Consider the following 16,983-nt stretch of genomic DNA (forward strand, 5'->3'; position numbering starts at 1 on the left):
TCAATTAGTTTGTCATGGGGGCCAGTTCATGAAAAGCATCCCAAATGAGGGGCCGGAGAGATATGGCTTGCAATACGAGGGATGACACAACAACAATAAGAAATCTGTTTTATTTTTTCCCAAATTCCGTTTTTTCTGTTGAAATTTTTCTGGATTCTGTGTTTTCCGTCCTTTACTATACAATATTTTGCCCACATGAAAAAATACTTCAGTATACTACAGTATTCACTTATAAACTATATTAAAAAACCTGCAGTAGATACGTTGAACCATACAGGGGAAAATAAAAATAAAATTGTTTTTGTTTTTTAGTCTACTTAAATGTAAGTCATATTTTTATAATATGTTCTAATTTTGTATAATTTTACTAGCACATTTACTTTAGTTTACTAGGGCTTTAGTTTACTTAAGTAAATAATATACTCAGTGGTCGAACTATAAAAAATATCAAGAGGGATTGTGTTAGCTGTTCGGTGCTACTTTTTGAAATAATACATTTGCCATATTCTGTGCCATTCCACGTTATACAGCAACATATGCCTGGATTCCGCGATTCAATCATTGGGTCCCAAGTTAACTATGGGAGCCCGTATGTTGTATTTTTGCCCCATAAGACACCCAAAGTTTTTTTCTACATTTAAACGTGCTGATGTTGTATTTTAAACTACACAACAAAAACACTGGTGCATCGTAAGACGCCCAAGCAGGCTTTTCTACATTCAAACATGTTCGTGTGTTGTATTTTAAAACTGCATAACAAAAAATGAGAAATTCAGTGAAACAATATTAACCTACAGAGATGCTGTTCTCCGACGCGCTATTCTCCGCCCTTGCCTCTATGTTTTTGAAATGGTGGTCCTATTCGTGCTAGCAAAATGTCAGAAATGAAACTAATAAAAGTTAGTCTGTCATCGTCCTGTTTACCGCGTCTCACAGGAGAGGCTGCTTGCGAGTCACGTGACTCCTGCTCTGTGCTGCTGCAGCTCGTGCTGAATGGAACAGATGCGCATCAGTCCGTTCCCGACTGAACTAAATTTAGAGATTCTTTTTCACACTGTGCTACTTGAAGGGCCGGAACAAAGTACATCGAGGGCCGGGTTTGGCCATTTGAATAGCCCAGGCCTAGGCCATCTTTATGTAGAGCAACAATTCTTTTTTTCAGATCCTCAGAGAGTTCTTTGCCATGAGGTGCCATGTTGAACTTCCAGTGACCAGTATGAGAGAGTGAGAGCGATAACACAAAATTTAACACACCTGAAACCTTTTAACACTAACGAATCACATGACACCAATTTGGACATTTTAACTTAGGGGTGTACTCACTTTTGTTGCCAGCGGTTTAGACATTAATGGCTGTGTGTTGAGTTATTTTGAGGGGACAGCGAATTTACACTGTTATTCAAGCTGTACACTCACTACTTTACATTGTAGCAAAGTGTCATTTCTTCAGTGTTGTCACAATGTGAGTGGTGTACTCACTTCTGTGAGATACTGTATATGTGTGTATGCAATGTTTTTATTGCAACACACAGTTCTTTCACTGTTTTTTTTTATAAATTTACACCTCTGTCCCACTATGTTGCTTACCTTAGTCATACTCTCACTAAAGATGCCTTCAGAGTTAATGAAGACTTCAAAGACAGCGTCAGAGGCGGTCAGATTAACATATTTCTTCCTGAGCTCAAGGCAGCCTGTCTGTGAGAACAGCACTGGTCCTTGAGCTGGTTCCAGCAGACTCTTCTTGATCTTAAACAGTCTGGCTTCCACTTCTTCCTGAATCTCCTTCTGAATAGCTTCTTTTGCTCGATCCATGCAGATGTGCTCAGCAGCAGATGCTTTATTTAATGTCTACAAACACAGCATGGAAAATAAAAAAGTTCTCAGAAGAAATCTTTTCAATAATGTGTAGATCTTAGTTAAACAAAACAACATATACAAAAATGAGAAACCCCGCCCCACTTAGATACTGTCGCTAGCTCGGACAAACACACAGAGTTCGCTAATGTCTTACAGTGAGAGCTGTCAGTATGAAAGCCTTGGCCCAAGAGTTTTTTCACACATTTTGCACACACTCTCGTTGGGGAGCATTCTAGTGGGACTTAAATATATAATGGAGGGATATATAAAAGATTTTACAATAAATATGGTAGATAATAGGGATGCACCGAATGTTCGGCAACCGGAAATTTTACCGAACATGACGTGTGATATGATCAAGCAGCTACTAGCACAGAGAGAGAGAGAGAGAGAGAGAGAGAGAGAGAGAGAGAGAGAGAGAGAGACACGCATGCTTCATTAATGCAGGAAACATGTCGGCAGTGAATGGAGCATTTTAAGTGTCAGAGAAAGACACAGCACGGAACTTGCAGTAAATTAATGAATGAAAGCGTCTTTACCGGTCGGTAACTTGTGTACTTCAGACTGGAGCGGGCGGTCTGACAGTAGCCCCCATGCTTGCAGTTCCCTGTACTAAAAAACTTGTCAAAGTATGTTCCAATTCATAAATTGGCTAGATAAATAGAAGAAATACGAAAAGCCATGTTTGGTGTTCGGTATTTGGCTTCGGCCAAGTGTTTCATTTTTATATTCGGCTTCGGCCAAGAATTTTCATTTCGGTGCATCGCTAGTAGATAACAAGATTAATTTGGAAGCGAGGGTTTACAGATCACAGTGCAAGTGGGAGAAGCCGGTCTTCATGATCGCAAATGACAATGCTGTTCATGTTCCGCAGAGTAAGATTCATTAATTTACATTTAACCAGTTTAATATGGAGAGGCACTGGCATGTAGACCTTCCTTTATGTGTTTTTGACGTCTAAACGTGAGATCAGTAAGCTATTTAGGTCTGTTTGTTAGCATGGACTCGCTAACTTTACTGTTTTTAGGCAGTGATACCTTGCTGAATCACATGATGCATTAACGTTCTCCTTCAGCACTAAAATTTAAAATTGTAATAATGAGAGTAATGACAACCGTTTTCTATGGGATTGGTGTTGAACCAGGTTTCTGGGCCCACATTTTGCTCTGTCTTGTTTAGGTATAGCAAATGGAATAAAATAAATGACATTCCCCATCCTCTCAGGATACCTGGAATCAGTGTTACAAGTACCCCAGGCACATCGTTTTACCATTTTTGTAGCATAAACACAGTAAAAACGAAGAGAGCTTCAGATTTTACAATGTTTCTCTATGGCGCTGAAACCTAAAGTTGTCCAAGTTGCGGTCCCCTTGCAACTGATACTCAGCTGCCACTGGCTCATTGGAGTTTGAGGGGAGAGGGCTTAGGTCAATTGTGTCTTGAGGCAATTTCTCTCTGTAAATATTTTTTTCGAGCATTTCTTTCTTGTTATTTATAATGAGCGTATTTGTTTGTATCGGGTTCTTTACTGGGGATAACTGATATTATACTAATTATTTGTGGATAATTTTATGTATTTTGTGTATGTCCCTTTAATTCTATTGGTCCGATTTGTTTCTTCATAGTTTAAAATGTAACACTGTTTCTTAAAATGTATGCAATTTATAATATGTGGAGAAACATATAAATAAAGTGAGTTAAAATGTATTAAGTGCAACATTGAGAATGGTCATTCTCACAAAACCACTGAAACATCATGGCGGTAAAGATTTTAATTATGAAATGATCATAATAAACATAATTGTGTTTTCTACCGTGCACAAAGCATAATTTTAACATAGTAACATTTTTAGGTAATTTATTGTTTGTTTCTTTTTACTGAAATCTCATTACCATAATGCGTCCCGATTTGCCTGAGCGCATTTTATGTTGTAATTTAAACAGACTTAAATTAAAACATTCTGAAAAAAAAACAAGTGATGTTCTTCTAGATGTTCTCGATTGACAATGTCATTGACAGAATATTCATGTATAATAGGGATGCTCATATTGACCGTTTAACCATAAACCGATCGTTAAAATTTTGACCGGTTAATACTATCAGTTAAACGATTTAAAAGGTATGTTTATTTTAAGTTTAATAATATTAATAATATTTTTTTAATAATAAAATAATTTAATAATATGTTTTTAAATGACTATTAAATCGTAAATGTTTTTAGTTTCTGTATGGTGAAAGAAAAACATGCTAAGCATTAACTCACGGAGCATGCACGGCTCAGCAAAGCTAATAGCGGAGCTACTGCAAGGGAATTTCGGTGCTAGCCATCAATTTATCCTTTACATAAACTTTCTCATGGATGCTTAGCATCGGCTGCCCGTGCGCTTTGGAAAGGAGAAAACGGCGCGACCGGTGGTTTCCCTGCCTTCTTTTAGACGTGACATAAAAATACGAATGTGAAATATGAATAAGTAAAAAATAATGTTTGTATTTTGGGTGGTATAGCAGATAGGATTTATATATGTTTAGCAAACACTGGCTGTTGGAAAGCAAATGTGACGCGCTTCCCGAGGCGTTATCTCTACATTCCCGGGACATCCGTGCCATCTGAAAGGGTGTTTTCTGCCTCGGGTCTAATTGTCAACAAGCTCCAGACCGTCACCACAACACATAAACATGTTACTTCATTAAATAAAAACTCCAAGCTTTGGATTGAGGTAGGCCTGCTATTTTTATTTGATGAAAAAACTTTCTGACGGAAATAAACTTTGCCGGTTCTTCTGTGTTTTCGTTTTGTCATAATTTGTTAATTATTTCGGTTTCTTTCTTGCCTGTTTATTTTATGCTTTGGATTTATATTTGTAACCGGGTGAAAGTAAAATAGCCCACAAGCTGTATAGTTGCCCTCTTTTAATCCCCTGTGCATGTAAAGGTAATATGTAAAAAGGTGTGGCGGCTCCTTTAAGTGATTATCTCCGTGTGTGTGAGAGAGAGAGCGCCTATGCGAGCGTAAGAAGCTGGGAAGCGAACGGGCCTCGATGTGGTGAGAAAATACGTTTATAGAGTTCAAAAGACGTTAAAATAGTAATAAATATCAATTTATCAGTGTATATTGATTTGCCTTAAGGGTCTGGTCGGTGGATTGTTGCGTATTTTGCACGTCCGTTCAGCTTTCTCATTAGTTCGTGGGCGATGTCTTCACATTAAGTGTGCTCTTCAGAGGCGTCTGAAGTTAAGAGCGTGAGTGTTTATTTCAGTTTACGGTTATAATATACACTGTCATGTAACTCATATGTCGTCTGTGTTTATGTAAAAATGCAAAAAGTTACTTAATTACACTCATATTGTATTAGAGGGGAGAGGTGAAGCACGTTTACTCGCACGTGAGCACTCGGGTTTGAGAGACTGCCGCAATGTGAGTTGTGATGATATGTTTCTTTGTTTTGTTTTATATATCTGTTTTTTGTTTCTAACGGAATTGAACTGTGTTCAATGTGTATTTGTGAATGCTTTTGACCTGATGTATGTAAGCAGCAATAGTATAGTATGGTTTTAAGTGCTGCAGATGTGCTGCATGTGCTTGTATGTCTTGCAGTTGTTAACGTGGATTGTTCCATGATGTGTATTTTTCTGTTTTCCTTTTCTCTATAGTCACTACCGTTGTTTATTTGGGGTGGTTAAACATAACTATTGTTATTGAGCCACTGAACAGGCAGACTTGGTTTTTGTTGTTGTTTTGTTTTTCTTTTACTTAATACTTTGTCTACCAATTGACTGATGCTGAATTTCTCATGTCCAAAATGTGGCATTGTTTCTCCTAAGTCTGACTTAGTTTTTCTTTAATGCTGCATCCCTTTCGGGTGTAGTCGGGAATAAAAGAACCCCAGTTAATGTGTAGTCAGTGTTTTGTCTTGATTAACAAGTAATAATAAACCCGGCCACATATTATTTTAGTTCTTCTCCATTGTCCAAAACGCCGCAGGTTGGTGAATATGTGAATGCAGGTGCTGTTGTTGATGTATTCGTTATGCTGCTGTTTGCATGTTAAAATAAATCTGTGAAAAAAATGTTTAATGTTAAAAGTAATGTATATTTAACGTGTCACAGACCCTCGTCAACTGTGGCTGTGTTCTCATTTCGAACTGTATTATTAAAAACATATTATTAATATTATTAAACTTAAAATAAACATACCTTTTAAATCGTTTAACTGATTGTATTAACCGGTCAAAATTTTAACGATCGGTTAACAGTTAAACGGTCAATATGAGCATCCCTATTTGAAATAGTTGTTTTAATAAACTTTGAACCAACTATACATGTACACATTATATTTTTTGTTTTCTGATTTTGTCAAACTGAAATCACACACCAATGCTCTTTAAGCATTGTTTACTTTTTTGTTCTCTTTCAGAACAATAAACAAAAATAAATGAATCTGCTGCATTACAGACTAAAACATTTTTTTTAATGTAAACAAATCTCTGGACAGCATTATAAGACATTCATTTCTGAAACAAGCATTCAATTAAAAAACAGTAAGTTAAGAAACAGTGTCCTTTCTGCACTGGCTTTTTTTGGATTGTCAAATAAGTGCTGAATTAAAGTGAAGAAAGGTCAGCATATCAACATGTTCAGGTGACAGGCTTGCTCTTTTTTTGTGATATGATATAATTCTTCCTAACATCTCCTTCTGTAAATGATCATGAATATGGAACAAAACAAAGACAAGTGATAAGACTCCTATCAGTTACCTCAATAATACCTAATAGTGTTAGGTATTAACAGTCCTATCAAAACTTAACTCCTAAGTTCTTATTGTTGTTAAACATCTATCAACACTGCTTGCTGTTATTATTAGTACTGCATTGTCTAATAAAAGGAATTACCGATAGTTAGCTGGAGAACACACACCACTCACCGGCTGTGTCGAATTGTCCTACCCTGTCAGATTTTCCTACCGAAGGGCAAAACTTAATATAATCTAAACCACATCGACAAAATAAACAGGTAGGATCATTGTACAATGCCAAATACCCTGTCAGATAGTCCTACCAGTTTAAAATAAACATAAAAAAGTTTGCATAGTAAATACCTTATCAGATAAATAAAAAGGTTGCATTGATTTACAGTGCAGAATACCTTATCAAATTTTTCTACCAGTAATAAATAAATATGTAGAATGATTTAACAACGAAAATACCCTATCAGATTGTCGTAGCAGTATAAAATTAGCAGTTAGGATGATTTTACAGCGCAAAAAATGACGTAATATTGATGTGCGCATGCCTGGTATACAATCTGACGGGTAGGATGAAATTTCAGGACACCTGTATGTTTCCTCTTTAAGTGTTCCAACATGCATGTTGTGCTCCCGTGAAATGCAAGTTCCGTCTTGCATGTATTGCGCACAACAGAATTCTTGGTTGTAAGTTTTGTGAAACTTTCCCAAACCTTGCTAGTTCGGCGTCGTTTGCACTCTATCATAACTCACGCTGTTTTATTCTTCTGCAATCGCATTCGGGAAGGCTGCATTACACACTAGCGCCACAACGCCGTAGCGGTCAAATCACGATAATGCAGGCGTTTACATTAAAGGGGACATTTCATGAAAATCTGACTTTTTCAGTGTTTAAGTGCTATAATCGGGTGTCTGGTGCATCTACCAACTCAGAAAACGTGAAAAATGACAATCCAGTAACTTTGTTTATGTGAGCCTATCTCTGCAAGCCTGTGAGAAAACGAGCCGTTCAGATTTCGCTCGCTTTCTGACGTAGGTAGTTGTTCTTATTATAATATTACCGCCCCTTTTTCTGAACGTGTCCACCCATGGCGCTGCCGCCATTTTTGTTTTCGCAAGCGACATATGTGAATTAGTTCCGACACCATGGCAAAAGTAAGCAAAGCATGCTAAGTGTTGTGTTGTTGGCTGCACAGAGCAGCACAGAACACTGTTCCCAGCCTGACAGGAGAGCAATGGATTTATTTTGTTTTCAATGTAAATCCACCAGACAGAACGAGGCAAAGCTGCAAATAAAGACATTGTAAGTACCGTTATTTTTTAAGTAAGACCTCAGGGACATGTGGCAACTTAAAAGTAGGTAAAACGTCATTGTGAAACGTTTGTCCGTTCACGCAAAGAAAGCAATGTGTATGGCTTGTAAACACGCGACGAGATTGTAATGTGTAACGTTACTTTTACATATAGAAAATGCGATGCGTTTGTCTTGAGTACCTTCACCTATAGAAAGCAGTGTGTATGGTTTGTAAACATGCAATGGGTTTGTCATGGTAACATGATTTCCCGCCATTTTGTTATTTCACCCGTGAAACCTCGTGACGCGATCGCGGGTCTCACACCCGAAAGCGGTCGTGACCGGACCAACAGGGACCGGAGCGCCTTCACGAATGGCCCCGGGGCAGTGGCGGTCCTTCCTACAGGCGACATAGGCGCTTGCCTAGGGCGCCATCTAGTGAGGGGCGCCAAATATGCGGCAAGAAAAAAATATATAATTAAAATGATAATGTCTATTTATTTTTTTCAACAGTTTTTGCCATCCCTCTATCTACAACAATACTTTGACATAAAAAATAAATTAAACTTAAGTAAAAGAAATGACAATTCTGACGTGACCTTTAGCTGTCAATTAGCGGTCACAACATGCTAGCGCACACACTGATGCGCAGTCGGTCGGTCGGCTCGGCTGTGTGTCGACGGGTTACTGTGTGTCGATGTCTTTTGCACATATTGTTTGTATTATCATTGTTTAAATAAATGTGCAATTCTTTGGACATGAGTTTTTTTCTCATGGGGAAGGGGCGCCATCAGTCAAGCTCGCCTAGGGCACCAAATGGTCTAGGACCGCCCCTGCCCCGGGGGAAAAGGTGTGCTTATAGAAAACAATGTGTTTGGTGTTCAAAGACGAGACACAGTAGTTTCTCATTCGCTTTGTGACCCTTCTTTCTTGGATAGGCTACTTTCACTTGTAGAAAGCAGTGTGTATGGTTTGTAAATACGCTATCGGTTTGTCATGTGTGTTTTTGCGTATAGAGAAAACAATGTGTTTGGTGTTTAAAGATGAGACCTTGTTTCTCATTCACTTTATGTGACCCTTATTTTTTATTTTGTCATTGGAAGCACAGGCTCTAAGCCCTGGCTGAGTTTTCTGTGAAAAGGGGGCGGAGACTAGCAGCTCATTTGCACTTAAAGAGACACACACCAAAACAGCGCGTTTCTCCTCGTATGCAAAACTGGGCAACTAGAGCATGGTATAATAAAAGATCTCTGGTGTATTTTGAGCTGAAACTTCACAGACACATTCTGTGGACCCCTATGATTTATATTACATTTGTGTAAAAGTAGAAAAAAATCTCCCCTTTAAGTCACGAGATGAAATGACTACTCGACAACAAAATTTATTGAATAAATATAATTTATTGTCGACAACGTCGACTTATCGTTGCAGCCCTAATTTACATTAAGTTTGATTTTATAAGAAGAAACACATCGACCAGTACCTGGTACATCGAACAGAGCGAGGCTAATCTTTTTTTATAGAAATGCTTTTAAACATATAATATCCTAGTTTTTAATTAATTAAAAAGAAATCTGTTGATGCGAGTGTTAAGAAAATTATGTTTGACATTCTGAAACCAAGATTTTGTAGGAATTACCCAGATACTCTTTCCATCTCTGATTTCAACAGTCTCCAAGCGTCTTTATGTGCTCACAAATATTTGAAAGGTATGAAGAACCTTACCGAAATGGGCAGTCCAAGACTCTGGATCCTGATGCCGAGTTCATATGGGGATTCACAGCTGTACTGGTCTGCAAGGTTCTTGAGAAATTCAGCAAGGTCAACTCTTTGTGGCTGGCATTGTTTCTTGAAAATCCGCAGACTCTACAGAAAGCAGAAAACCAGACTGTCACAGTAGTTAGAGCAAAAACTATGTCTCTGTGTCTGTATAGATGTGCCAGTCAGTGGCTGCCTTGTGCCAAGATGACTCACCCTAAGAATGTCCACAGTTTCAATCTCATGAATATTGTCATCTTTAGTATTTGCATCTATTTTGAACATGCGATGAATAGTGGGGATCTTGCAGAGAGGGCCCAGGTGAAGCTCTTCAAAGCGCTTTTTGTTCTTCAGGTTGGCCACGGCCTGACCCAGTTCGTACAGTGTGCACACTGAAGACACCGCCTCTACTGACTTTCAAAGAAAACCATCATTACAAATAGAAAATCTTTTCAAATGTTTGCTTTTCTTTTAGGAGGACTACGAGTGCCACTTAAAAATAAATTGAAGAATCATATCAATTACCCATTCAAACACTTTTCACTTTTTATTTTTAATGCAGTGTTTCCCATTCCCATCCATAGTCGAATTTGTTCTGTCTTAGTTTCAAAATGAACCAAACATTTTATTTATACTTCTCATAGCAACATATAACTGTGTTGTCTGTTTCCCATATTGATTTATTTGTCGCGGCCTGCAACACTATCAACACTGGCCGCTATGAATAGATTTTTCATGATTCCAGTTTACATTTTTATTTAACTATTTAAAACAGCTTAATTCATTGTAGAGTTGCGAGCGCTCAGCGCCTATCTCTCTCTCATGTTCCGTGCAGCGCCTCTCTCTCACATGACACTAAATTAAAATTAAAAGGTGGCAGTGTTTTCAATATGCATTCCTTCGTGTACTTGCCTTTCCGCGTAAATGTCAAGTTTTAGTTAGCAAAACACACACCCTTTCTTTATGTGCTTGGTGTGAGACTGTGTGCGAGCTCCCTATGGTGCGTGCGTAACTCTGTGTAACAGCAACAGTGTATTCTCTCATATTTCTGAATTTGCACCGAATTGTCTGCGCTATACGAGATCTACAATAAAACTATCACTCGCGCTCATAACACAACAACACATTGATGAGAAGAACAACAGCAGTTAAGGATATGCGCAGCGTGAGACAAACAAGTATTATATCATACAGTATATCCGCTCTTCAATGTAAATGTTTATGGTATTTTGTCAGACAATAGCCCTTTTAGCCACTTGCTCTTAGCCCAAGTACACTGCACTGTGACGCACGCCTGCGGTGTACACGTAGACAGCATTCGGTCACTTTGTGTATTTATGGTATTAAAGATCTGCGCATGCACGAGGTGGCATGTCAAGAAGACGGAGGGGGAGAACTAACGTGAGATGAGAGAACTGCTCCGCCTGTTTCTTTATTTTTTCTTGTTTTGTTTCTGTGACCAAAGTTGGATACCTTTCAGGTTTTGTCGCTCGAATCTGCATGTATGACCGTATTAAACTCGAGGAAAGTATAACAGCTTTTGCTTCTTGTCAGTCCTTTTCTCTGGTAATTGTATTACTTTTTTCTCTATACAATGCAACTTTGCGTTACAACAGGGAGATAGAAAACTTAAAAACTGACCTGAACAATATGAGGACAAATTGGCAGAACAGTAATGTCCATACATACAGATACCCTCGCGCACCGCAAGGGACATGAGGAGTTTGGCGAATACATGAGAAAGTGTTGGCACTGTTTTGAACAACTTTAGTGCAGAAATGGGAAGAGATAGACAGTGCCGAGTGTGCGCGTCATCTGCGTCAGAGTATTGCGATTGGTCCATAATAGTCAGCACGTCGTGCTTTTACTAATAATAGTAAGGTAATCCTCATTCTTCATTCACACAGTGCTTCATACTGGTAATTTGCCGGTAACCTTACAACTCCTATTGCTGGTAAATTGGGTGTGCTGATTTACTGGAAAGGTTCTGTTCACACACAATCTGTTAACTGCAATTTTCTTGCAATTTACCAGTAAAGACTGTATGTGTAACGGATAGCTGGCAGGTGCACTGATTCCAAACGAGGGACTGGTGAGGGAACGTGGCGGATCAAGGGAAATGTAGTACTTGGGGGATACACAGGAGAAACAGGCATGGGAACAGACCATGACAGTATGTGTAAAAGGGACTGATGTCGCGTTTATAAATCAGGATTTTAGCAGCAGTTAAAGTAACAGCTGTTTGGATTAAACACAAGATGTTATTGTGTTGTGTTTAGTCAATATTTTATACTCATTTTATGGCTCATTATATGGCATTCCTGTGGCTCAGTGGTTAGAGCATGGCACTAGCAACGCCACGGTCATGGGTTCGATCCCTGGCGATTGCACATAGTCAGAATAAAATGTATAGTACAATGCAATGTAAGTCGCTTTGGATAAAAGTGTCTGCCAAATGCGTAAATGTAAAATACAATTGTAACAATGTTCGTATAAAAGGAGGAAGGAGGCGGGAACCGGCGAACGATAAACAAACTTTTTAATCAAATAAACACAACAAAACGAAAGTAAAAGGCCGGCAGCCACCTCACGGTCGACTGCCGGCTACACAAACATAACTAAAACTTAACAATGTCCAGGCCTGGTCCTCTCTCATCGTGCCTTGCTGTCGCTCCTCCTCGTATGCTTCCGGAGTTCCTCCGTGAGAGACGCGAGACCAGTGTAATGCACAGCTGACACTCATTATCACTCGCGCCACGCTTCCTCCTCTCACGGCTCTCGTCCCGCCTCCCTCGTCACAACAATATAATGTGATCAGAGAGTAGAAACAAACAGATTTCAAGTGCCAAAACGGAAACCAACGGCCAAACGGAAACACGAGCCACGATGTGATGACGTCACAAATTTGCTAATTAGTGTGTGACTCATCAGCCCCACACTCAAAATCCTGTGGGAAAAACTGTTAATGACTTTTTTTTGACTGTTTAATGACAATTCTTTGAATGGGTCCTGTAGTGTTGTCACAATTAAAGAAACTGTATGGTACGTTGACATCTAGTGGTTGAGCTTGGTACATTCTCCTTCCTACTTTTTTATAATCTGAAGAACCTTTTTTCACCACAAAGAACCTTTTGTGAAACATAAAGGTTCTTCAGATGTTAAAGGTTCTTTGTGGAACTGAAAGGTTCTTCCATGGCATCAAAGAACCTTCTCCTTTTTTTTAAGAGTGTTTCGCAGTCTAAATAAAGAATATTGGAGAGGCACGTTTAGCCAAGTAACGACTTTTGGTTACTTTTGCTTGTTATCAGAAATAATCTACAGGTACTCTATTATTTGCAAATGTGTACCGGACGTTAAGGGCAGTCCACGAACGCGCACATGCCCAGTAACGCTTGTTTATGTTGTTGCTTTAAAACCGTCTATAAATTCTTCATTTTATTTTTGAGCAGCTCTGTTGGTCTTTGACGAAAACACTCCACCCTTCACTATTTATTAGAAAAAACTGCATAACAAAACCTGCAACATGTGTGATATAACAATGTATTCAGTACACAGCTCCAGGACGTTTGTATGACACCTCTTACCGCAAGGAACATGTTGATCTCCTTGAGGGTGCGCTGAAGTTCCTGCACTACGGGAAGGTGAAGACGAGGGTCGATCTTTAAAGCGAACAAGGAGGACACTTGTAAATGTGAACACACCCTGCTAATCACCTGAAAATAAATTATAATAATTGTAAATACTGAAAATATACCAATGTGAATGATTTAATAGTAAAGACAAAGACACACACCCTGTCCATAGTGACATGCTCTCCCTTGGCTGCAAGGGCTCTCATGACATCCTCGGCCAAACTGTTCACATCATTTGCGTTCATGTCCTGTCGCCGTCTTCCAGCACTATCTTTCTGCAGGGCTTCTTCCGCCCTCCTGTTAGCACCATGTACCTCCCTCAGCTGGCTGTAGAAGGACTCATAAAAAACTGGCCCCTTACCCGCTTTCAATTTCTCCTCTGCTTTGGACGCAAGAGCTGAAAAGTCCTGGGTGGAGAGATTTTTAGGGGTTGTTATGAAGGGGGCGGTCCAGTTCTGCAGTAATGGGGATCCTGTCTTGGACCGGATGACTTGATCATTCACACCAGCGGGGATGGCTTTTGGTTGCACCATCTTTTCAGCCTCATTGATAATCTGTGGTGGTTCTACAAGATCAACGTCGACAGGTTTGTAGTTTGAAAACATGGTATGCTGTATTACAAAACAAAACAAAAGAAAAGATACTAACCGTCAAGGTACTTTGCTCGTGCTTGTCTGTTATCTGTAAGCAAGTGAAGAACTTGTTTAGCCTTATGGTTGTCATACAGTGACACAAACAGTTTTAATGGCAGTGCTGAAAATAGCCATTCTGTAGTTCGGCAATGGAATGGCTAGCAGCTAGAAACCCTTTAAGAACTATAGATATTAACTATAGATATATATATATATGGTAAGATGACTTCTTTTATGAAAAATGGGTGTTTTAATGATTATATTACTATGCAGTGATTTTCAATGACGAAATTTCTGTAATGCATATTAGTGACTGTAAAATACAGCATTTATTTTAGTTTGAGAGTGATTTATTTTGAGTTTTGGTATGGGGTCACTGGGCTAGATTTGATTTTGTTACACAGATCTGGCAACCCTGCACTGTAGTAGTCTGGAACTTAAACTCACAATCAAGGAGCACTTTTCCACCATCACGCCGAGTCGTTCTCGTTGTTTAATCGTTCCACTCCGTGCCGATCCATGCCAGCCGGTACGTAAATGGTTTCATTTTCCACCACAGGGCTGATAACGGAAATTTTTAGAATGTAAACACAAACGCGTTACGCGTTGCCTTGGTAAACACAAGAGACTGAGCTATAACGGCTCTGCGCGCATTCATTAGCACGATTCAGCATGGTTATAGAACCGTGCTGAAAATTCCGAGCTGAGAACAGTTTGTAATCGTGTCGTGTTGAACCAGGTTCACGTGGAAACATAACTGTAACTGTTTCAGACTGTGCTTAGAACGATTTGGCGCGATGGTGGAAAAGCCCTCAAGTTGTTCCAAAACTGTATCAAATTCTTTGTTCTGCTGAACACAAAAGAAGAGAGTTTAATGATTGTACATTTACTTTTAGTCATTTAGCAGACACTTTTATCCAAAGCGACTTACAAACGAGGTAAACAATAGAAGCAATTGGAACAGCATAAGGACAACAAAATGCATAAGTGCAGTAAAACTGGTCTCATATAGCCCAGCACAGAATACAAAGCAAAGGTTTTTTCTTATTGTCCGCATCTGTCTGAGTGTCAGACAGCTTAACAGCGAGAGATCTTGTGGCAGGCGTGACGCTAAGTTGAGGCAGACGCGACGCTAAGTAGCTGACGCGACGCGCGCTCCATTACGAGTAAAACTGGTGGAATAAAGTAAACAAACAAGTAAATAAAATCATGGTTGCGCTGTTTTGTTTGCTCTCGTCCGCATCTGTCTGAGTGTCAGACAGCTTAACAGCGAGAGATCTTGTGGCAGGCGTGACGCTAAGGTGAGGCAGATGCGGCGCTAAGTAGCTGACGCGACGCGCGCTCCATTACGAGTAAAACTGGTGGAATAAAGTAAACAAACAAGTAAATAAAAGCATGGTTGCGCTGTTTTGTTTGCTCTCGTCCGCATCTGTCTGAGTGTCAGACAGATTAACAGCGAGAGATCTTGTGGCAGGCGTGACGCTAAGTTGAGGCAGACGCGACGCGCGCTCCATTACGAGTAAAACTGGCGGAATAAAGTAAACAAACAAGTAAATAAAAGCATGGTTGCGCTGTTTTGTTTGCTCTCGTCCGCATCTGTCTGAGTGTCAGGCAGCTTAACAGCGAGAGATCTTTGGCAGGCGTGACGCTAAGCTGAGGCAGACGCTACGCTAAGTAGCTGATGGGACGCGCGGTTCATACCATTGCGGGAAAAACGGGTCGCAAAACTGCACAATATTACTGTGACTGGTCGCGAGGCAGGCACGTACAACAGTGGCAGATCGCGAGGCAGGCACGTAGAACAGTGGCAGGTCGCGAGGCAGGCACATAAAACGTTGGCAGGTAGCGAGGCAGGAGTGACAGGTCCAGTGACAGCTCCACCCTTCACGGAAAGATTTTACTCCGTCTCGAAAATTCTCTGCCTTATTAGGTGGTGAGCTCGCTATGCTGAATGTCTTGTGTAGACTTACTCATACGCGTGCAGATGCGTTTTCATCATGAACACATTCATTTTTTGAGTGTTGTTTAGTCACAATATCTTCACACATTCATTCAGAAATGTTCGTTTTGTGAGACTGTACAGCCCAAACACGACCCATCCATGTGGAAAAACCCAAATATACCTGTCTACTGTGGTACTTTCGTGCTTGACGCAGTGGGGAGAGTTATGCACAAATATACGTAAACATTTCCAAAGTGAAGATCTGCCCTTATGAAAATTAACCTTGGTTTCTAATTCATCCGGATGCTGCAGTTTGGGCTGTGACAGATCCACTGTAACTCGATTCCTGAAGTTACGGAAACGTTGCGCCACAAAAACAGTTTCTGAGTTATTATGTTAAGATATTGACTAAGAAGACAACAAATACTGAATGTGTTCATGATGAAAACGTGTATGGGCAAGCGATTTAACGCTTTTATCATCACAGCCGGCTGTGGATCTGTCACAGCCCAAACTGACGCATCCGGATGAATTAGAAACCAAGGTTGATTTTTCCACATGGATGGGTCGTGTTTGGGCTGTACAGTCTCACAAAACGAACATTTCTGAATGATTGTGTGAAGATATTGTGACTAAACAACACTCAAAACATGAATGTGTTCATGATGAAAACGCGTCTGCACGCGTATGAGAAAGTCTACACGAGACATTCAGCATAGCGAGCTCACCACCTAATAAGGCAGAGAATTTTCTGCGTGATGTTCTAACAATGTAGCTACTAGTTCTATCGTCTACAGACACCTAATAATCTTAAGAAACACTTAAGACATTTCTGTCTTTGTGCTCTAATTCGTGTGCATGCGATTTATTGCTTTTATCAGCTCTGCCTGCAGCCTCACATCAACGCATGTACACCTGGCTCCGCCTTCACGCAATGACGCTGTATCGGGGAGGGGGCGTGGCCAGCTCGAAATGCATTCTCAAGTCCACATTGAATTTTGCAACACTCGACGCGCTGTGTAATGAAAATGTAATCCAAAATGTTCAACCCGTGAATGTTAATGCATTTAGGGAAAATAACATTTGAATGATCATTTTGCAAACAGTTTTGCTTGGCTATCTTAAA

At 39.8% G+C, this 16,983-nt stretch overlaps 1 protein-coding gene across 1 annotated transcript in view; it reads right to left on the bottom strand.

Annotated features, from left to right (window-relative positions):
- LOC130569018 (uncharacterized) overlaps positions 1–14,395 on the bottom strand; it is a 99,149-nt gene extending 84,754 nt beyond the window's left edge. Inside the window, exons 1-6 of the mRNA XM_057358349.1 lie at positions 14,363–14,395; positions 13,445–13,894; positions 13,236–13,364; positions 9,868–10,065; positions 9,619–9,759; positions 1,588–1,848 (exon numbers count right to left, since the gene is read on the bottom strand). Coding sequence (XP_057214332.1) covers positions 1,588–1,848; positions 9,619–9,759; positions 9,868–10,065; positions 13,236–13,364; positions 13,445–13,894; positions 14,363–14,386 — 1,203 coding nt within the window. The 5' untranslated portion in view covers positions 14,387–14,395. The remainder of the gene's footprint in view (positions 1–1,587; positions 1,849–9,618; positions 9,760–9,867; positions 10,066–13,235; positions 13,365–13,444; positions 13,895–14,362) is intronic.
- Positions 14,396–16,983: the final 2,588 nt, after the last annotated feature.

Source organism: Triplophysa rosa, linkage group LG18 (assembly GCF_024868665.1).
Source record: "Triplophysa rosa linkage group LG18, Trosa_1v2, whole genome shotgun sequence".
In the NCBI taxonomy this organism is placed as follows: Eukaryota; Metazoa; Chordata; class Actinopteri; order Cypriniformes; family Nemacheilidae; genus Triplophysa; species Triplophysa rosa.